The sequence below is a fragment of the Bipolaris zeicola genome (assembly GCF_000523435.1).
Source record: "Bipolaris zeicola 26-R-13 unplaced genomic scaffold scaffold_32, whole genome shotgun sequence".
NCBI classification, from domain to species: Eukaryota; Fungi; Ascomycota; class Dothideomycetes; order Pleosporales; family Pleosporaceae; genus Bipolaris; species Bipolaris zeicola.
In genome coordinates this window covers 138,530-159,465 of record NW_006912081.1, presented here as the reverse complement: position 1 = coordinate 159,465, position 20,936 = coordinate 138,530, and the positions used below count along the sequence as shown (strand labels likewise).

Genomic DNA, 20,936 nt, shown 5'->3' with positions numbered 1-20,936 from the left:
CTGGCTGGGAAGTAAATAGTCAGGGTCGCTGCGCTGGCGACTTTCTCGCGGAGACACCAGGCGCGGGAAAGGGGTCGGCCTTAGGAAGCGAAAGCGCGCTAGTGGGAGGGCGGTAAGGCGCGACCTGCACGCTCGGACACCCGTGCGCCGACAATTTGCAACTCCATCACCGCCATCGCCAACATTGCGGGCAGCCCAACGAGAGAAATGGCCCTTGCTCGCCCACTTCCCACGCTCTGGCAGACTCTTCTGCCGGGCCTCAATGCCTCCACCCGACCCGTCTTGAATGCGCCCTTTCTGCAACGTCTCGCACAGCCCTATGGTGCACTGCATACACCTTTCGGCGCACTCGCAATACCCTCACTATCACTGCCAAAGATACCGTCATTAGCGGACATCTGGGACGGAATTCTCAATGCAGTGCCCAAGAAAAAGACATCGTATCGCAAGAAGCGACAACGATTCATGGCTGGGAAAGGGCTGAAGGATATCACATCGCTGAATAAATGCTCAGCATGTGGGAGGGTCAAGCGGCTGCACATTCTCTGCCCATACTGTGTGGATGGTAAGTAGCTGTCTCAAGACATGCTGGTGGTATTTTCTGGGCATACAGCTGACAATTGATGCTAGCAATCAAAACTAACATCTTCGGCCAGCTCAATTGGGCTATTCGCCGACCTACCGATAAGCAGGCCAAACAGTTCGCGCGCGAGAGACGAGACGAGGCACGGAGAAAGCGCACCGTAGAGCCCGACCCACGCAAAGAGAAGGAGGAACAGATCTTGAAGCATACGGGTTGGAGGAAATGATGTCACCACCGAGAGTGATTATGGGGTAGGAATGGCAGCATCCAGTTTTCCCTCCGTTGGACATTCTTCCCACCTGCGCAGCGGCGCCGGATGGGAAATGAGAATTTTCTTGTACATTGAAAATGTAACAACACATGGCATTGGGCTCGAGTCATACTATATGCACGAGGCACTTTGTAAGGTCGAACCACGCGATCCGAGGTGATCAAGCACCAAGGGCTTTATTATACCACTGTCCACAAAAAATCTGCAGACGAATATGGTGTATGCTATATCAGTATATGCATCCCAAATGCAATTCACTTCCTTTCGCTGATGCCGAGCCCACTCTCTGTCCTGGTCATCTGACTCACAGTGCTTCCTCTCCTCGAAGCTTCGTCCTTGCCCTCGGCAGCTTCCCGCTCAAGGAAGTCTTGCCATAGCTCGGCTAATGATTCCTTGTTGCTTGAGCTGCTAGCCATGAGCATAGGATCTACTTGCGAGCTTAGTGACGGTGTCGATGGTGTCCGCCGGAAAGGTGCTAAGGGGAGGCGGAGACTCCCAGAGTTGGTTGCCGTGCCTGGGCGGGCGAGACCTGCTTGTTCCTTTTGCTCTACATTCTATGTTAGATTATGCCTGTAGCAGTAAATGACATTGAAAACTTACCATCAGTCCATCCCAGCAATGCAGAAATCAACTGTAGTGCCTCAAACTTCTTGGGATCGCTGCGGTCAATGCTGAGGAAATGCAGGAAGTAATTGGTGATGATCTGGCGATCGACATTATCCTCTGGTCGGCCCTTCTTCAAGATGCGCAAGGCTTTGGTGAGGTGCTCATTTAGCGTGACAGCTTCATGTCGCAGCTTGCCAATCAGTAGGTTCTTCTCTTTGACCTCCTTTTCAAATGGCAGTGCTCGCTCAAGGTCTTTCTTTGTCGACTCAAGTGCTGCTTTGGCGGCATCTGCAGCAGCGTCTGCAGCTTGCACTTGTTTACGGAGTTCGTTGATTTGAGATTCATACGTCTCAACAGACTTTTTGAGCTCGGCTTTCCTTACTACAGATTGTTAGATTGCTGGAACGAGACAAGATCGACGATACTTACGGTTCTGGACCTCCTGCAGCGCTTTTTGTAGGCCTTCTACAGCCTGGCTGTTGGTGTCCCTGTCCCTAGCAGCTTTCTCATACTCATCCTTGATTGACTCGAGTTGCTCTCGTAACTCTGCATCTTTCTCTGCAAGGTTCTCACGTAATGACCGCTCGTTCATGGCAAGCACCTCCCAGTCCTGCATGGCCTGCTTTGCATTCTCAAACTCCTCTTTTGCGTATGCCTCTCGGGAGATGAGTTCATCGCGTTCTTTAATCCAATTTTGTTGTGACAAGGTGGCACGGCTTCGCAGGGTCTCAATCTCTGACACTTGTGCCTCCTTTTCCTGCCGTAGCTTTGCAAGTTCTTCTGTGAGACTGTTGTTGTGCTCTTGTAACTCCCGATTTTGGTCTTCGAGGTCCGCGACTTGCGTCTCGAACTCTTCAATACGAGCCTACAACTTGTCAGCATTCTAGAACAACCCTCGCTACAACACAGCATCAGAGAGGAGCACCGACCGCATCAGCCTTCAGTCGGTCACCCAGACTCGTCTTGATCGTGTTTACCCTGCCCAGCAGGTTCTTGTACTGAGTCTCGAAGTGTTCCTTGCTCTCGTTTGCCTCGTCCAATTCCTCCCTTAGGCTTCGAATTTCCTCCTCGTGATTGCATTGGGACCCGTCGGCCGCGCCTGTACTCTGCTTGCTTTGAATACCCTCTAGACTCTTCCTGAGCTCGGTGACTTCCTGACGTAGCGCATCGCGCTCCTTTGCTATCGCGTCGAGGCGGGCGCTCGTGTCGGAGGCGGGCGGTGGGGATGGAGAGAGCCCTTGATGCGAGCGTGAGCGTGCTAGTCCTAGAGCAATCGCAGAGGAAATGCTGTGGTGTGGAGTACCGTTTGTTTGTATTGTTGGAGACACTGGTGGTTCGTCGTCTACATCATCGGCGTCCGGGTCTGCAGCGTGCGCGGTAGACTTCTGTATTTCGCAATTTTAGCACCAAGACATACATGCAAGGGGTGTGACATACAGTCTGCTGTTGCTGCTGCTCCCCTTCACCCTCAGAGTCGTCGTCATGATCGTCTGGAGCCGCCTTGCCGTTGCCGCCATTTGCTTTTGCCGTCTCGTCTGGCTTGCTCGCATTGGAGTTTGATTTCTTCTTATTCTTCTTATTCTGCGACTTGGACAAAGTTCCTGTGCCTGCCTGTCAGCCTATTACTCAATGTTGCTTCACCACCACCACTTGCGACCGGGGATGCGGAGTTGAGCAGCACCTCCGAAAGCTGCCACCTCACCTACCACTTTGTTGTGCCGGGTCAGATGTGGCTAGCGCAGACATGCTGAGAGACGTGTTATGCAATCGCTACCTCATGGAGAAGATTTGTTTCTGGAAAAGAACAGATAAGCCGCGTTACCAGGGAGTATTCGAGGCTGTCTTGACTTGGCAATTCGTGTCCCGTTCTACGATGCTTTGTTTCGGCCCGCGTGGCGCACGTCATGAGCCACACTTCATTAGCCACAGCCCCTCTGCCTCGGCGCACCATCTGAGCATCTTCCCCTCTTCAGCCCAGCACATGCCTGTTCACCCTCTCCTGTTCGAAGATCATAATACCAAAATATTATCGTTGTGCGAACAATCAATGTCATTGTGCTTTCACATCTCCTGCAGCTTGCCGTTTACCCGGTAAACGGCCTAGTGACCTAGGGACCACATGCACGCGGCGAGTAGATATGCTTCCGACTTATTTCTCTAATTCCCTATTACGAGAGTATTACTAGTATTGTATATAGTCAGTGCATGCAACAGGTTACCTGATATAACCCCTTTCTACTGAGAAATTTATCAATATCTCTATTTCTTAAAGCTTCATAGCTCTCTTATTTTTAATCAATATTTTTACTTCTGATACCAAAATTATATGACTGTTTTACTGCTTAATTAAATATAACAGTGGGATTTCCTCCGTATTATAAGGTTTGATCGTAACAGTCTTTGACCTAGATCGCTTTTTACCTGGGGTTTGAGCTCGTTTTCTGGCTGGTTTGGCTGGCGGGGATTCTAGTGTTTACCACGTAATAAGACGCTTTCTGAATATAGGGATTCCCAACGTCTAAACACGAGTATAGCTAATTAGTGTAGAGATTCTTAGAGCTAATTATATCACGTTTCTTCTTGCACGAAAACCCCTCCCGAAACGATTGTAATCTGCATCCAAAACTGCAACTAGATTCTATTCTATTGAGATAAAGCACCGTGTCGAAGCCTATGCTTGCATAGACCAAAGTATTTTTTGAAGTCGCTACTTAGGTGGGCGACGCATTCGGGTATTCTAGAGTGGCTTAATTGAGATTGATGCAACCTTCCCCATTGATCATCTAATATGTCCATCACATCAATGCTTCGCTGGAGTTCCCTGTCTACTGCCATGGCTAGGACTCGCTTTCCCTCCCAGTTGTGTCAATCTGGAAGTTGCCAAAGTAAACAGGGCGAGTCTGAAGATCGGATACAGAAGTATTGAAGGCACGCTCAAAACAGCCTCCTACACTGTGTAGTAGGAGTAGGTATATCCACATTGTGTTCTTCTCTTGGCAGCCTTGACAACCGAGGGATTCCTCAATAGAAGTTATCGCTTGACGAGCAAGGGTTAATACCTGGTCTACTGAGACATTTGCCCGTTGCATGTTCACTCCGTACATGCGATGCAGACAAGCAATTTGGTTTTCGATACAAAAACAGAAATCCACGTGTTCACTACTGTGAGAGCCCTCTGGATGTTCTGAGTGGGCGGAAGACGATGTTGGGCAATACAAGTCGCCTAAAGCATTTTGAATATCGAAACCATTCCGGGTAAGAGAGTTCTGTGCTTGGGTTTCGAAGCTCGAGCAATGAAGTGCCACTGAGGTGTAATCTGTAAGAGAAGACATGTCAGGCATCAAGGAATTGCTACTAAGGTTCAGTAGATTTGGCTCAAGCGGCTCGGATAAATTTGCATTTTCATGATTTCCCAAATCTAGCGCTTTGTAATAGTGAGTACGTATATCATATTTGAGTGAAATGGACACATACTTTGCGGGCTTTCAACCCGGTTAGGAACGTCGCAGTTGACGGCCTCACTAGGCTCTATGGATGGAAGTTGAAACGAGCAGTAGTTCTTTGCTTTTGGCTTTCCCCTAGGCAAGCCAGGACTGTTCGTGCAAGTGAAATTTAATCTCTTACACCGGGAGCACTGAGGTTTTGTCCGACAGCACTTGACCTTGGATCTGAAACACTGGTCGCACGATAGATTGGTCCGGACTGGTTGAACTGAATCCATTTGTACTGATGATGAGGCTGCTATGAACACATACGTCTGGTGGCCGGCACACACCGTCTCATGTCTTATACTGCCTAATTACCCCACCAGAATATCAGTGAGTTAACCTGTTTATGGTAAGAGATTGGCCAATTTTGGAAACACGTAGGATATGTTGGGCAGTGCCCAGTCTGTTAGCAATCCATGTGAGAAATCATCTGAACATATCTGTTGTCTATTACCCTTTGACCTCACAATGGGGTATTAGTTCCGGTGCTTCACACGATTGCTAGGTCATCTCAACCACCGAGGTAAGTGATCCGGTGGTACGAATGCATGATCAGTCTACAGATTGGGCAGTCATAAGGCCAATTGCATAGTTATTCATCTGTTGGGAGGACACAAGTCTTAGTCATGCAACCCAATAACGAGTTGTATGCATCATCCTTGCCTTTCATCCAAGAAGAGTAAGAATACCTAGCCTCGGTCGCTGTATCCATTGCTGGAACAATCCAACAATATTTATGGAATGCATTAGGGTCTGTTCGGTTGCTCAGTTTGCTGTCTCTCACCCGGTAAAACCGGAAAATCAAAACGAGCAGCTGTTTCCCAACAAAACCAGCTATCAACCGAATTATTCCTATTACAACATGTTAACTCTATGACAAAATTTATTCTACTAAGTACATATCTTACTTGCATAGTCTTGAAATTTTGAATTATTACTTTGTATTTACCAGAGTTATAGAGGCCTAGAAAGTAATTAAATACTATTCTCGCTATGTTTTTGATCGGTTTTGCACTGCTAGGGAGGGCCTCCATTCTCCGGTTCTACCGGGTATGTGAGAGGCCTTCTCCATCTGATTACCGTCTGGCTGATCAGCTGTCTATCCCGGTTGACATAGAAAACGGAGGGATCGTTCGATTGAGCTCCACCCTATCTCTGATCTAATCTCGTGTGGGATCACGTAGGTCACCAAGATGACCACGAAGCGGAGTTTTGGAAATGAGATGGATGTCAAGCTCCGTTTCGCTTGAAGAGGTATTAATATAGGGCAGGTAAGCACTAGACGTTACCGAACAGGAGGCCATTCCCATCTCCGTTTTCCGGAAGGAGCTCTCAATTCAGTTAGCAAACGGCAAACGGAAAGCGAGCCGAAAAGACCCATATTATAGCATCTCGGTCCGGGCGGACTGACCTGAAACTCATCTTTCTGTAGTCTAGTGTTGTTGGTCGTAGAATTCTGTCTACTTACTACCCTTTACTCGGGCCGATATTGAGTCGCTTCTGTTGTGATATGTATATTAGTCTTTTCATACGCTTCCATATGGATATACGAGCAGCTTAGATCGAGATGTCTACTTTTGCGTACGGTTCCTTCTCGCTTCTTCCGTCTGCAGCTATCTAACCATTCACCTAGTAAAGCCACATTCTCAGCAACCCGTTATGCTGTCTCTCGCCCTGCCTATCCCAATGCGCTATACCAAAAAGTTCTAGATTTCCATGAAGGGCAGCGACAACTATGTATTGACCTAGGAACTGGCCACGGTCTGGTACCCAGATTCCTAGCATCCAGCTTTGATCGTGTACTAGGATTGGATCCTTCTGCAGGTATGGTTGCCGAGGCGGAAGAGCGAAGCAGCAGTTTCGCAAACTTAAAATATATGCAATCGTCTGCAGAGCACCTGCCAATGATCGCCAACAACTCGGTAGATCTGGTCACCGCTGGGCAGGCCGCCCACTGGTTCAACCACACCAAGGTCTTTAAGGAGCTCCAGCGAGTACTTCGTCCACGGGGCACTTTAGCGTACTGGGGATACAAAGATCACGTGTTGGTCAACCATCCTATCGCCACCAAAGTACTCAATGACTATGCGTATGGAAAAGATCGTCAATTTCTTGGTAGCTATTGGGGTCAGCCTGGACGCTCGATTGTTCAGGATTTGCTGCGATCTGTACATCCCCCTCCGTCGGCCTGGGCAGATGTTACAAGAATAGAATATGAGCCTGAAGGTTCCAGAAGCGCTTATGATCCAAACCAAAGGCTGATGTTCAAGCGTATGCGCTTGGGGGAGATGGAGGAGTACATCCGAACCTGGAGCTCTGTACATTCATGGCAGCTCGATCATCCGGATAAGCTGCGTATACGAGATGGTGGAAAAGGTGATGTTGTTGATGAGATGATGGAAACCATGGTGGCATCAGACCCAAGCCTCCAGGCTAATGGTACCAACTGGCGGGAAATGTGGGTAGACGTCGAGTGGGGTAGTTACATCCTGCTTGCACGTAAAAAGTAGAGGTTGTTCTACGGTTTATATATCGGGCGCATCCGCTACTAAGTCCGTATCAAGTAATGCTCGACCTATTCACAAAGAACCTGGTAGATATATTGAGAGCATAAAAAGATTAGTTATAGCTTCTGTACTGCCAGTTAAAGAATATTCAATACTACACAATGCCTCCAGCATGACCTAACATGGCAGTGAGTTTGAGCAGGGCCTACCTAGCAGGGACTTTCTGTTCAACGTTCACACAAGGCGTATCACTAGGTGAAAAGACACTATGGGGAGAAAGGTCCAGGCTTGCTAGTCAACCAATTCTTTGGGCATGTCTTTTCAACGTTGTGTCAATGTCAGTTTCACTGGCCTGGGGAGAGTAAATTTTCTCTCGAGTTTCTCATGAGAAGCTATTATCTTCTACACTAATGGTAAACCCGCGTCAAAAATATAAATGCATCTCAGCCAGAAATCGCCACCTGAAACTATCCATATTGCACTCATCCCAACGCATTGCACATCCACTGATAAGACCCCAAGAATACTGCACCACCCATACCAATCCAAATCACCCTTGGCCCTATCCCTACATAAAACCCTCGTGGCCCAGTCTCCTTCAGTATTACCAACAACATGGAATACATGTGCTGTTTCCTTCTTGCGAGCGTTATCCGTGTTTTCAATACATCTAATGGTGTTGTGATGCCTGCAGCCACCGCACCAGCTATACTTCCTAGTAAGCCACCCTCCATTGCAGATATCTGCCCTTGCTTTTTTTGGGACTGTCGGTGCTTCTTTAACACCACCCAAAGCGGGAACTGTATAGTAGTGAATGGGATTTCGCGGGTTATCATGATTGACCAGCCACGATATAGCTCTTTCTGCACCTGCCATAACCCGCGTGCATGTCGTTGGTTCAAAATATACATTAGTGCTGCCTTTGCACTCGGCTGTTGGCCTATCTGTACCCGCTGTTTAATAGCTTCTGCCGGTGCCCTGACTGCGCATGCGGCTATCTCCCCTAGACTTGCCGCTGCTATATGTATGCTCGCCTCGTTGGTTTCATTATTAGCATGGATACAAGGCTTTTCCTCAGTATTGTAGCATCCGGAATGTTGTTGAGTAAGCTTCCGCTTTACTGAGTCGTAAGTGATGAAGAAAAGAGCTGCGCCTGGCACAGATCCAAAAGCTATACTGCCTATACCGTGGTAGACACCATTGAACCCCCCAGAGGCAGCAAAGCCAGCAGAGGATTGGAGACGGGTTTTCAGCGTATCAAGTGGATAGAGAGAGAGGTCTGTTATTATGCCGGCAAGACCGCCAGCCTATATGGTTTAGTTTGTGTTGGTCGGCCTCTCGATACAAGAAGAGAAGAGAAAATGCCTGGAAGGGAGCATGTGTTTGATGCTAATTCCTTGCTATTGATGTAAAAAAACAGCCAAGGGAGGCAAACGTAACAGCAAGACCGATAATTACCTTGTATCTGAACAAGAGCTGACACATAGTAATGGAAAACAAAACAACTCACAATTATAGACCGCAGATATGGCGATATAACCCAGGGATATTCAGGCTGTGAAACAAAGACCATATTACGTGACGAATGAAAAGCTTAAATCTGCAGATAGCACCCGTGTTATACTCATGCCCGTACGGATTGTGACATGGTCCACAAGGAAACCTAACCTGGCGGAGAAAAACTTGGATGCAGCAGCGATGAGAAATCTAGGGAGACAGACAATTCAACTCCTATTGGAAGGAATGGTTGAGTAGAGACTAGGCTGATACGGTCCTACAAAACATACTAGTCAATTTTAGCTCCAAATCATGTATGTTAGGTAAAAGCCGATGGAAATCACCGATCGGTTTATTCATTAGTCGGGCCGAATCAGTCTTCCTTCTTACTTACCTTTGCAACACTACAAATTCTGTGCAGCACCGCGCGGGAGTTGAAAAGCTCCTGTGAACTATACTTCAGATTGTCTTATCTTTCTTATCATAGTTTCGGCCATGACGTCACCCTCAAATCAACCGAAGCGAAATGAGAACACTCTTGTAGATCAAACGAACCTCCTCCCCCGCGCCCGACTCATCATCGTTTTTGGGACCCTGGCTTTTGCCTTCTTAATCACGTATGCAGATCAGAATGGAATCGCTGTGATCTTGCCAACAATGGCGAAAGATCTGAATGCCCAAGACACCATCTCCTGGGCAGGCACTTCTTCGTTTGTTGGCAACACCGTCTTTCAAGTGCTCTACGGCCGGCTTTCCGATCTATTTGGCCGTAAGGTGGTCTACCTATCGGCACTTCTGCTGTTGGCTGTAGGCGATATCCTGTGCGCGACTGCTCAAAATGGAACTTCATTGTACATTTTCCGGGCCCTTGCTGGTATTGCCATGGGAGGTATCAACTCGCTTACCATGATCATTGTTTCCGACATTGTTACCCTTCAGCAGCGTGGTTATTATCAGGGCTTATTGGGTGGATGCATTGGCCTGGGTAACATGATAGGTCCATTCGTCTCCGCCGCATTTGCAGAAACGTCTTCGTGGCGCAACTTCTTCTACCTTGTGGGACCCCTGGCTGCTGCTTCAGCTGTAATATCGTTCTTCTTAGTGCCGTCGTCAATGCCCCCAAGGAAACGCAGAGAAACATTCTCCATGATCGATTACTACGGGATTGCTACCGGCTCAATTGCCATCGTGTTTTTCCTGGTTCCCATATCTGGAGGGGGCTCTTACTTCAAATGGAGCTCTCCCATGGTTATTTCAATGTTTGTCATCTCAGCGCTTGCGCTAGTGGCCTTCCTTCTAGTGGAATGGAAGGTATCTCGCCTACCTGTTATGCCTCGCAAGTCCACCCTTAAATGCATACAAGGGACAACTGCTAACATATTGCTACCTTCTAGTGTCTATGTTCAAAACACCTGCCGTCAGCACCATACTTGCACAGAACTTTCTGTTTGGTTTCGCGTACTACGCTGCACTGTACTACCTGCCGATCTACATGCAGAATGTGTTGGGGTACAGTCCAATTCATGCATCTGGCCTTTTAATACCATTTGTTGCCGTTCAAATGGTGTTCAGCGTCGGCTCAGGGCTGTACATATCAAAAAGCGGTAGATACGGGGAGGTCATTTGGTCTGGGTTTGTACTTTGGACTTTGTCAGTTTTCTTCCTTATTTTTGCTCTCGATTTCCTGCTCTGACCCTCTTCCAACCTGCTGATCGCATCTTTATAATTATTTGACGCCTCGGCTCTGAATTTTGCTAACCAAGAGCACAGGGGGGCTGTGTCTATGTGTTTCTTCAGCCGTACAACGAACCCAGCCATAATTGGGATTGTTGGTGCAATAACAGGTGCTGGTGTTGGCAACGTTTTTCAGCCCTGCCTGATCGCGCTGCAAGCACATTCACCTAAAGCCCAGCGTGCTGTGGTCATATCAAACCGAAATTTCCTACGAAGTCTTGGGGGCGCTGTAGGCCTCGCAGTCTCGTCACAAGTTATGCAGAGTTCGCTCAGAAAGAGTTTGCCGTCTCACCTCCGGTCTCTTGTTTCGTCTTCGTATAGCATCCCTGACCTTCACAATATCCCTGTGACAGATGTTGAGGCTCTACTAAATGCATATATGACTGCATCTCACAATGTGTTCATCGTCCTAGCACCTTGTATGGGCCTATGTCTTTTAGGCTGCTTCTTAGTTAAGGACAATGGACTTTCACGGAAGGAGGAGAACAAAACAGAACAAATACAGGAACAGAGTACAGATTGTTCACAAAAGGCTGAATCTGTGGAAACTGGAGAGAAGAATTCGATGCAGGAGCCGGGTGATGAGATTCTACCATCACAGAAGTGAGACGGTTTCAGCCGTATCTGTAAACGATTGTGGATATACTTCTAGCTTGTTAGATATACTAACACAGTTTACAAGCGAGTCGCCCGCATAAGTGAGGGGCTCACCTATTCCTAGTAAAGAAAGTAGAGTTAAGGTACTCTATAACGGATAATAAATCTATACAAATCTAAAAAAGCTTCATTTCTTAGATATAAGATATATTATACTTACGTATTATCTATAAGTTTTATAAATTAAGATCTATAGAGAAGTAGTAAACTCTTTTAGTAGATAGGAGTATTATATAAAGTTTAAGCTCTGTACCTCTCTTACTAGGTCTATATTAAGACTAGTAAGCTTTATGTTTATATTCTATACACGTTATCTAGTAAGATAGTAGAGTATTACACCTTGACCTTTTTTCTCTATCTACTATATCGCGTATTAGTTTAACTGTCTTGGAAAATAATAGTAGGCTGCACTCTAACCTACTATGAAAAGAATAGCTATCACTTATATAGTAGTAGAAAGGTTATATAAGATAGTATAGATTATATAATCTCTGTCTCTTTTTGCTATAGCCTGAGGTTCTTAAGGTATAGAGCTTCAAGAGTAGTTATAGCTAGTAGGGTGCGTTACTCGTTTGTACGGGCAACTCGCTTGTAGAACAAGTTAGCGCTTTAACTACTCTCTTATGTTACTGCAACTCTACCAAATCCTTAAGACCTGTCGATGCGGCATCGATATAACGACCATAACTCTGAAGAGTGTGAATCTGTGCCATGAGGAACTCATACGCCGTAAAGGAGACTGCTTGGCCTAGCCCTACTCGAAGGATTCGGGGACCAATACCCCTATACAAAGCAGGAAGGCCATCTTTTGTGACAAGCTGATGAGTCAGGTAGACTATTCTTCGAAAGTTACTTTCACCAGGTAGAGCTGGCGACTTCTGAACCTTTGTTTCTAGAAAGAATGGATGAATTAGTTTGGTGTTCGAGACAGGTTTCTATAAACACATACTTATAGTATCTATTGGAGCATTGCAAAGCGGTCCAACAGAGCCGGATACTAAGCCGATGAGAGCAGTTTGATATGAGGGTAGAGTTGATGAGCCTCTTCCTCCTCTCTCTAGTGCGTGCGACTTCAGATGACTATACACAAAGAAGTTTGCTATATTATTTACATTAGCCAAGTGCTATAGAAGGGCATTCGAGTTACAAACCTGCTTGGTTTGTTCCCTGGCGTAACGACGTAAGTGAGATTCCCGTCCATAATTTACTAATACCCTCATATCGGACAATATCCAGGACAACCTGGATAGCTCCTCGGGGCTTTGCAGTATGTTTCTGAAATTGCAGTCGAATTTTCACCATCTCCATAGGTGTCACAACAAGTACTGACTCTGTCACCCCCGCTGCTAGACCAGCTAGAAAGAGTGAGTACATAGCTATAAGCAAATTGGCAGTGTCTCTACATACCCAGAAGTAGTCGATGACTTGGATGGCTTCCGTCTGGAAGTGCTAGGAGGGACTTGTAGGTCTCAAAACTAGCGAACCGTATTGCAATCTTAGGTACAATGCCACATAAAACAGGACTGAAACCGCGATAGAAGCCAAGAATACTATCCCTTTGGATTATACTTTTTGAAGTCTGATAGGCATTACGGCCCACTGCTGTCTGCATTCTGACTTTAATTGTATCTACAGCAAGTCAGGAATATCAAGGCGTAGCCATGATGCAACATAGATAGATTGGGACAAACCTAGCGGATGGCAAATAAGCCCCTCCATCATACCCGCACCTCCGCCTGCTAGTCTAATAATCAATCAAATGATCCCCTACAGCCTGAAGGTGAATTTACCAAGCAAGTGTTGATAACTGCTTCTGCCATTTGATGCTCGCTCGTAACGTTGAGAATGTTTCCCTTGGGTCATGTTTGTGTGTGCATAAAAGAGAACAAGAAAAAGACAATATGTAGTGGAGAGACTGTAGGACCAGTCTTAACCACTATCTGTGCATCAGATACTGCAATCGGCATTCCCGAAAAAAAAGTTCCTGTCTCTAGCACATGCTAGCTTGCTGAGTTTCAGCGACGCTTTATTAAATAACCGAGCGGTTAGCAATGTATCGGCCTGCATCAGTGAGAACACCAATTGTAACTCTAGGTTTCTTGGGTAGCTCATTGAGAAATGTCCGACGCTTGTTCCGCATTAATGACCGACCGGACATAATGCGAGCGAGTAGTCTCACCATTATTCGGCCCGTTACGCTGCCCAGCCAAGAAGTGAACGTCGCTACCCTTATAAATCTATTCATGTTTATCTGATTGTATTTCCCAACATTGACTCATAAAACCTACATCATTCAGCCATATACGAGCTTGTATTACTGCCTACATCCAGCTTCAAGATGGCCCCAGCACTACTTATCGAAGAACCTCCCAACACAACAGAGGCTGCCCAGCCTCAAGTACTGGCAAAGCCAAAAGGCAAAACTCATCAAATCAGGATTCCTCCATTCTCGATCATGAGACCTCTGCCTCTTGGAGATGCGATGGATGGATATAAGTATTCTGACATCGGTCGCTACCTTGGTAGAGAATACGCTGATGTTCAGATCCGGGAACTTTTGAAGGACCCTGACTCTGATGCTAAGCTCCGTGACCTTGCTATCACAAGTGAGTTCTACTGTCTCCTGCACATTAGAATGTTAGTCAACTAACCTTGGTTACAAAAACTTCAGTCAGCCAACGGGGTGTTGTCGTGTTCCGCAACCAAGAGATTACCCCTCAGGAGCAGAAGGATTTCACCAACCGTCTTGGTCAACTCACCGGCAAGCCTAGTACATCTGGGATCCATATTCATCCAATGTACGTGTCCCACGAACAGCTTTGCAAACACTGAAGGTATAATCTAACACTACCAAGTAACCATACGTCTCTTGAAGGCGGTAAGGTCGATGCTGAAATGTCTACAATCGCTCGCAACCCAAAGAAGATGTTGTCAAAGCAGACTGGTGTTGACGGGAAGTCACGCGTGAAGAAGCAGTCGGCTGCTGACGGGTGGCATCACGACATTGGTTTTGAAGTACAACTAATCGCCATCTCCCCCTTTGGGCAAACGCTAATTGTTTTTCAAGAACAATACGTCCGACTATACTTCATTGATCATGAGAGTCGTTCCCGAATACGGAGGTTAGACTCTTTGCACTGCACAGTACCCATGAGTGAATTAGCTACTAATTGAATGCAGGTGATACTGTTTTCGCCAGTGCATATGAAGTATACGACAGGCTTTCTGCCCCTTACCAGAAGTTTCTCGAGGGTCTAACCTGCACGTTCCGACCTGTGGGTTTTGAGGAGGACCCCGAGGTTGCTCATCTTTACGCCATCCCCCGCGGATCGCCTTTCAACATTGGTCCCAGTCTCACTGCAGTGCACCCAATGCTGCGAACCAACCCAGTGACAGGCTGGCGCACTGTTTTCGGGGTTGGACATCATGCTCAACGAATCAACGAGCTTACAGAAACGGAGAGCCAGAGATTGTTGAAATCTATGTCCGATTTGATTACGGAAAACCATGACCTCCAGGTAGGAATATTATATTCATAACTTGCCTTTTTATCTGGACCAATAGCAATGACACTTTATATATAGCTACGCATGAAGTGGGGTGTGAATGACTTGGCGGTGTGGGATAACCGTTCTGTTTACCATACAGCCACCTATGATTATGACGGCCCACGAGCTGGACATCGAGTAGTGAGTGTGGCCGAAGCGCCATACCTTGATATGAACAGCGTTGGACGCGATGAGGCACTCTACGTGAAGGCGTAAGAGACAAGGGCAAAATTGAGGGCCATTATGCTAGGTGAAGCTTAAGACGATATCAGGGCAGATATGAATTCAACATTGACGCAGTATCAATGGGTAGACTGGCCAATGACTAGTCCGACCAGGGTTACATGACCCGTCCGATCGTTGACCATTTGATGTTATATAGTCTGGTCGTTCCATAGATCTTGATCAGCAGATTGATCGGTCTATCATCTCGATAAATTCTCATTCGTTTGAAGCTCTTCAGCCACAGCCATTATTTTATTCCAGCTTCCTCGATACTAGAATGCGACAACATATAGAGCCTATGGCTACTGAGACGACCATAATGTACTGTTGTAAGACACTGGGTAAGGTGCATATGCACCTCATGCCTAGGTTCAGGTCGTCTCCTCACCCCTTGAGCGCCAGCACGCACCCCAGCACCGCAGCTTTAATATTCGTTAAACTCCAGTAAAGAGAATATCCGCACTTGAACTAGCTAGTATACGATATAACTACATTTTCCCGATAGTATAACTACATGGTCCTGTTTTTGTTTTTGTTTTTATGAAGCATCCCCTCTTCCTCGGGACATATCATGCTAGTTGAACCCTGAGGCTCTCGCAACCGTGCTCGGTTCCCCGCGTTGGGGCCGCTCCGCAGATACCAACATGACAACACCACGCCTGCGTAGTCCGTCAATGCTTTCTCCGAATGCGCGGTCGCAAGCACATATGCAATTTATATCGCGGCGACGCCGTAGGTGTAAGCCCTTGGCAGAGACTATATGGCCTGGCCGCTACCTTTCTTTTAATCTAGTTTTATTCACTCATTGAACAAAATCGGTACAATATACGTGAGGAACACTGGAGTACAAAAGACATCCATAAGCCTCAGAGAGAATGGCGACTACCAACACAGCTGCAAGCTACTTTACGCTTAACCCTGGCGGCAGCAATGGAACTACCCATACTAACGGTACTTCCAACACCAACGGCACATCCCACGCCAATGGAATATCCCACACCAACGGTACATCCCACACCAACGGTACATCCCACACCAACGGATCGTCCCATATAAATGGCAAGATATCGAAAAACCTTCCAATCGTGATAGCTGGGGGTGGTTGTGTCGGCCTTTTCCTTGCTCTTCTTCTGGCTCAGTCGGATATCCCTAACAAAGTCATCGTCATCGAACCCGAGCAACCTGACCCCAGCTCCACACGAGCAATGGCCCATCAGCCACCGACTTACCCGATATTCTCAAAAGTAGAAGGATTACTGCCAGAGTTAATCAAGACTGGAAGTTTGAGCTCAGGATTGTGCTTCCGAAACAGTTTGCAAAATGGAGACAAGATTATCGCTGAAAAGACTTTTGACAATTCAGGAGAGGGAATGAAGGGAAAGGGACAGCTTTTGTTGCCCCAAGGCAAGTTTCAGCAAGTACTCATGAAAAGATTGGCTGCTTTGGATGAAAAGGCGGAGATTCGCATCGGGGTCAGTGTCACTGGATTAAGACCATCACGGGACAGTGTTGATGTCAAGACGACGCCTACGCCTACCTCTTCACGCCTTGGGATCGAATGGATAGAAGCAGCATATCTCATCGACGCATCTGGAGCGCACTCTACCATCCGAAAAGAGCTCGGTGTCAAACTAGAAGGCGAGACGCTCGCAGCCCAACTCGTAGCCACAGATCTATACTTTGACTTCCACAGCCACGGCTTCTACGACGCAAACTTCATCATCGATCCACGGAGCTACGGCCTCATCGGGCGCATCAGCCACGCAACAGACTCGAAGCCACCTCTATGGCGCGTATCCTACGGTGTGCCTCTGAGCACCACCGAGGAAGAAATCAAGAAAGACGTAGACGAAAAGCTCCGTCTCATGCTCCCCAACAAAGGCAGAAACAGCGAAGGAGCCATCGCCTACGAAATTACCCGAATAGCACCGTACAAAGCGCAACAGCGCCTCGTCGAATCCCTCTACCACGCCTCCTCACACACCTGCCTCGTAGGCGACGCCGCACACCTAACGAACCCCTACGCCGGTCTCGGTCTCGCCTCCGGCATGGCCGACGCTTCCTCCCTCGCCGAAGTCCTAATCCACATCATGAGCGACAGAGCACTCAACGAAGAGCGGCTACTGAAGTCATGGTCGGATGCCCGACGCGAAAAGTTTCTAAGCGCAATCGATATGCCGTCGCGTATGGCGTATCAGCGCGTCAAGACAGATGTCAGTTCCGATGAGAAGATACACGAGTTCATGACCAGGGATCCGCTGGTCGGCGCGCTGAACAAGGGTATGCCCGTGCAGCCACCGAGTTTGGAGACTAAAGTGCACGAGTTGGAGGGGTGGTGATTGGGGCGCGTTTATACCGGTAGATGTAGGGATATAGTAACAATGTTTAACTAGTCGTTATAGTGCTAGTTTTAAAATCTTTCCAAGTTATTATTTTGGGTACTTTTGTAACCTTCCCCCTTCTCATTTCAGATTCGTTATAAGAAATGTTAAAACCCCGCATACTGCCCACTTCCGAAACTCGCCTTGTTATTCTTACAACTACAAATGTGTTACTTTTTTTCGTTTTTCAAAAACTCCTCATGAGTTTGTTTTTTTATAGTCATTACGGGGGGGTATTTAAACATTAAAGCAAGTCATCATCGTACCAACTACCCTGATGGTACATACCCTGGGGCAAAACATCGTCTGCAATAACTGAATTAATAAAGGGGGTCCACTGCTCCGTGTCGCGCTTCAGATCCTCCAGCGTCTGTCCGCGTCGCTCTCGCGCAGGTACCTGCTGTTGCTGCTCTTGCGGCAGCGGCGGTAAGGGCGCAGCCGTCCTCGGGGGTGCCTCCGAATGCCTAATCATCTTCCTATACGCGAGCTGCGCCAGCGCAACGGGATCCTGATCGGGGGTAAAATACTCAAGATAGTCTTGCAACTGAGGTACGGGGTTGCTCTCCGGGTAGCCCTCTACGCGCCCGGTTGAATGCTGGTTCCACGAGCAAAGCACAGTGTGTAGTTGCATGCCTTGGACTATGCGCCTCCACTCGTAGGAGATGACGGGGCGCTGCAGGAGGGAGTGGATGACGTTGCTGTGGATCCAGTCGGACTCGGTGAGGCCTTGCTTCTCCATGTGGTGCGCGAGGTGGTTGCAGCGTTCGGTCCAGTCGGAGCTGAAGTGGCAGCAGAAGCCGCAGCCCCAGCCCGTTCGCGTCATGCGTTCTTTGCGTGCGGAGAGCATGTGCGTTTTCTTGTTCCATTTCGTGGTCCCGCTGCAGGGGGCGCAGCGGTGCGATTGCACGTGGTGTGCTGTAAAGTCTTTGTCCAGAAAGTAGATTGCGGGACAGAGATCGCATTCAAACATCTCGGGGCGCTCTTGGTAGGTTTCTTCATGGCGCTTCCAGTCTGCTTTTTCGACGAAGGGTTTCTTGCAGCTTGTGCAGAAGTACTTGTGCGATTTGGTGCAGGTTCGGGATTGTTTGTGGGCCGAGACGCAGGTTTTGAAGTAGTCTTTTTCTTGCACGAGGGGCTTCCGGGATGGTCGCCGCTTTGATGTGATGGAACTGGTTTCTTCTATGGGGCTCGAGAAATAAGAGGACGAGGCTGATGGACCGTGACTTAGGGCATACTCGGTCTGTAGGACATGTTGGTCCCGACCCATGCCAGATGTGCGGGACCATGAGGAGGATGACGATACTGAATCTCGGAAGGAGAGGTCTGAGAATGCGCTTGTTTGTGACGATCGTAAGCTTGAACCTGCTGAAGAGAAACTTGAGACGGAGAGGTGTTGTGCGTGAGGAAAAGACCGGGATGGGATATCTGTGTTCGACCAATGGCCATTGTGCTGACCATGACCACCTATACATATTGTTAGCCTCATTGGATACGGACACGCTGCAGCGATGATCGCGTGGAATATACCTGTAGAGCCCTGGTTGTAGCCATGAAACTGCAGCTGTTGATTTTGCAGGTGCGGCCATCTAGGCTGCACACCCTCGAATGAATCATCTTCCAGACCATTCGTCATATCGTACATGTATTGCGAGCCAGCGCTGAGATCCCTGTAACCATTCATTATGTTACAGATGAAAAGAAACAAAGTCAAAAAGCCAGATAAGTATGCTGATGCGCGGAGCAGAAAGAAAAACACATTAGGAAATCATCTGCCGCGGCAAAAAAAAAGACCTGCATCGTCATTCATATAGTAGGCTGCAGCTGTTGGCCGTAGGCAACCAGAAAGATAGACCAATTTGTGCTGTCAGAGGCCGTGAAGTTCACCTGAAACACGGCGAAGGCCCGCTGACATCTGTTGTTCGGGGGGCCCGTGTTTCGAAACATTCGCCACCGAGGACTCAACACGACGATAATTGGCGGGTTCGCGCATCTAGGGAATGAATGCATGCATGCCTGTATTCCCACCTCGGACGCAGTGCGTTCACCGGTCTAGACGGAGGGAGGCGGTGCAGTTGCGGTTGGTTGTGGGGCTGAAGGCCGAAACACAAACTAGCGAGGGAGGCTGGACGATGGGCCAATAGTCAAGATTCAGCCTAGCTACAACCCGTATAAACCCTCTGCACCCTGATTATCGACAATCTGCAGCGGAACTCATCTCATACGTTTTGTTTCTAAAAGAGAAAGAGTCTGCTCCACACGCTTGGCACAATCGGCCTCATGTCGTCATCGTCATCTCGGTGTTGCTGCGTTGTCGCCTGCCCAATTTCCCCAGGGTCTTGATATCTCTTCGGCACCGAGGTCGTTCTGACTTGTTCAAAGATAGATTAGGATGTTCCGAATCGTTCTGCTCCCAAGATCTAGCATTAGCCCCCTGAACCATCAGCCACCTCCACGGCGGAGTACCAAACCAAATATGGACGCCAAGCATACGTCGGTAATCTTCCTCAGCCACACCCATATTCTCCTTATCCAATTCCGTTGATCATTGATCCTGCTTCCATCTTGATGTTGTCGCTTACTCTGGGTCACTTCCTCGTCACAGTGATTGTTCTTGTTCTCCGATGTAGTGTACGAGGGTCCATCGTCGAAATTCTCACAACGCTCTCCATCTTCTTGGGGCGTATGGGTACCATCAAAGTCGGCGAAGTGATCCACGCCATCTTCAAAGGTCACCTCAGAAGGTGTCCTTATAGATGGCATTGTCGAAAAGGATGAGCTGCATGAGTGTACCATTGTGTTGTGTTTGTGTTGTGGCTGGGTGTTCCTAGGTATGAATTCGGACTGATTTCGATTTTGAATAAAGCCACTGTCGAGTTTTGGTGCCGAACCGTTATAGAGAAGGGGTCATGTGGTAGGATCTGCTTATGTTCAGTAAGAACGCGTAAGCAAGCGCGTCAATGTACAGGGGATGTCAAGATTATTAGTGAATCACCGATTGTAGTCTGCTGGTCCTTGTTTCTCAGTGAGCCTGCAATGGTACCTCCGTGTCTTCCTTCCTGATTGCCATTCCGTAAGCTCGTGCTCGCTTTGCGCTCCAATGGGATGCGTCGCTAAATAAGCTTTTGGTTCCGTGGGTACATCAGGGCGTCATGACAGAAGTTTCTGGGCGATAGCCTGCGAGTCTGTTCACCCTTAATACTGAAATCGAATCGAATTTTGAGCTAATCTCATTTTCAATAGTCTAGTCACATGACCGACGAAGAAAAGGGGGTTGACATGAAAGGTTTCTGGCCTAGGCGGCAGCGATCAAAGTATAGCACATTACATATGTTCTTCTCATATATAGCGAAGCCTCAGTAATCATCCAGTCGTTGCAAGGCAATCATTTTCTCGCCCCAAGGTTGCAATGTAAGGAAGGACAGAATCTGTTATACATATT

The 20,936-nt window shown here is 47.7% G+C and overlaps 9 protein-coding genes across 9 annotated transcripts; 5 read left to right on the top strand and 4 right to left on the bottom strand.

Moving 5' to 3' along the window:
* Window positions 1–207: 207 nt before the first annotated feature.
* Window positions 208–809, top strand: COCCADRAFT_3026 (uncharacterized protein; the record flags this gene model as incomplete). Its single annotated transcript, XM_007711631.1, has 2 exons — window positions 208–565; window positions 631–809. The coding sequence occupies 2 exons, from the start codon at window positions 208–210 to the stop codon at window positions 807–809; spliced, it is 537 nt and encodes a 178-aa protein (XP_007709821.1).
* A 5,706-nt stretch (window positions 810–6,515) lies between these two features.
* COCCADRAFT_3024 (uncharacterized protein) lies at window positions 6,516–7,458 on the top strand (the record flags this gene model as incomplete). Its single annotated transcript, XM_007711630.1, has 2 exons — window positions 6,516–6,529; window positions 6,582–7,458. The coding sequence occupies 2 exons, from the start codon at window positions 6,516–6,518 to the stop codon at window positions 7,456–7,458; spliced, it is 891 nt and encodes a 296-aa protein (XP_007709820.1).
* A 479-nt stretch (window positions 7,459–7,937) lies between these two features.
* COCCADRAFT_89855 (uncharacterized protein) lies at window positions 7,938–9,028 on the bottom strand (the record flags this gene model as incomplete). The annotated part of the gene is made up of 2 exons (XM_007711699.1): window positions 7,938–8,762; window positions 8,966–9,028. 2 exons carry the CDS (start codon window positions 9,026–9,028, stop codon window positions 7,938–7,940), a joined length of 888 nt encoding a protein of 295 aa, XP_007709889.1.
* A 419-nt stretch (window positions 9,029–9,447) lies between these two features.
* Window positions 9,448–11,293, top strand: COCCADRAFT_89849 (uncharacterized protein; the record flags this gene model as incomplete). Its single annotated transcript, XM_007711698.1, has 2 exons — window positions 9,448–10,251; window positions 10,718–11,293. 2 exons carry the CDS (start codon window positions 9,448–9,450, stop codon window positions 11,291–11,293), a joined length of 1,380 nt encoding a protein of 459 aa, XP_007709888.1.
* Window positions 11,294–11,969: 676 nt separating this feature from the next.
* COCCADRAFT_34725 (uncharacterized protein) lies at window positions 11,970–13,206 on the bottom strand (the record flags this gene model as incomplete). The annotated part of the gene is made up of 6 exons (XM_007711658.1): window positions 11,970–12,235; window positions 12,293–12,442; window positions 12,495–12,698; window positions 12,751–12,972; window positions 13,035–13,082; window positions 13,134–13,206. The coding sequence occupies 6 exons, from the start codon at window positions 13,204–13,206 to the stop codon at window positions 11,970–11,972; spliced, it is 963 nt and encodes a 320-aa protein (XP_007709848.1).
* A 475-nt stretch (window positions 13,207–13,681) lies between these two features.
* Window positions 13,682–15,107, top strand: COCCADRAFT_89674 (uncharacterized protein; the record flags this gene model as incomplete). Its single annotated transcript, XM_007711697.1, has 6 exons — window positions 13,682–13,949; window positions 14,015–14,141; window positions 14,199–14,358; window positions 14,411–14,465; window positions 14,524–14,861; window positions 14,928–15,107. 6 exons carry the CDS (start codon window positions 13,682–13,684, stop codon window positions 15,105–15,107), a joined length of 1,128 nt encoding a protein of 375 aa, XP_007709887.1.
* Window positions 15,108–15,991: 884 nt separating this feature from the next.
* COCCADRAFT_34723 (uncharacterized protein) lies at window positions 15,992–17,455 on the top strand (the record flags this gene model as incomplete). Its single annotated transcript, XM_007711657.1, has 1 exon — window positions 15,992–17,455. One exon carries the CDS (start codon window positions 15,992–15,994, stop codon window positions 17,453–17,455), a length of 1,464 nt encoding a protein of 487 aa, XP_007709847.1.
* A 286-nt stretch (window positions 17,456–17,741) lies between these two features.
* Window positions 17,742–19,178, bottom strand: COCCADRAFT_89685 (uncharacterized protein; the record flags this gene model as incomplete). Its single annotated transcript, XM_007711696.1, has 2 exons — window positions 17,742–18,961; window positions 19,025–19,178. The coding sequence occupies 2 exons, from the start codon at window positions 19,176–19,178 to the stop codon at window positions 17,742–17,744; spliced, it is 1,374 nt and encodes a 457-aa protein (XP_007709886.1).
* A 758-nt stretch (window positions 19,179–19,936) lies between these two features.
* Window positions 19,937–20,257, bottom strand: COCCADRAFT_3018 (uncharacterized protein; the record flags this gene model as incomplete). The annotated part of the gene is made up of 1 exon (XM_007711629.1): window positions 19,937–20,257. One exon carries the CDS (start codon window positions 20,255–20,257, stop codon window positions 19,937–19,939), a length of 321 nt encoding a protein of 106 aa, XP_007709819.1.
* Between the last annotated feature and the right edge of the window lie 679 nt (window positions 20,258–20,936).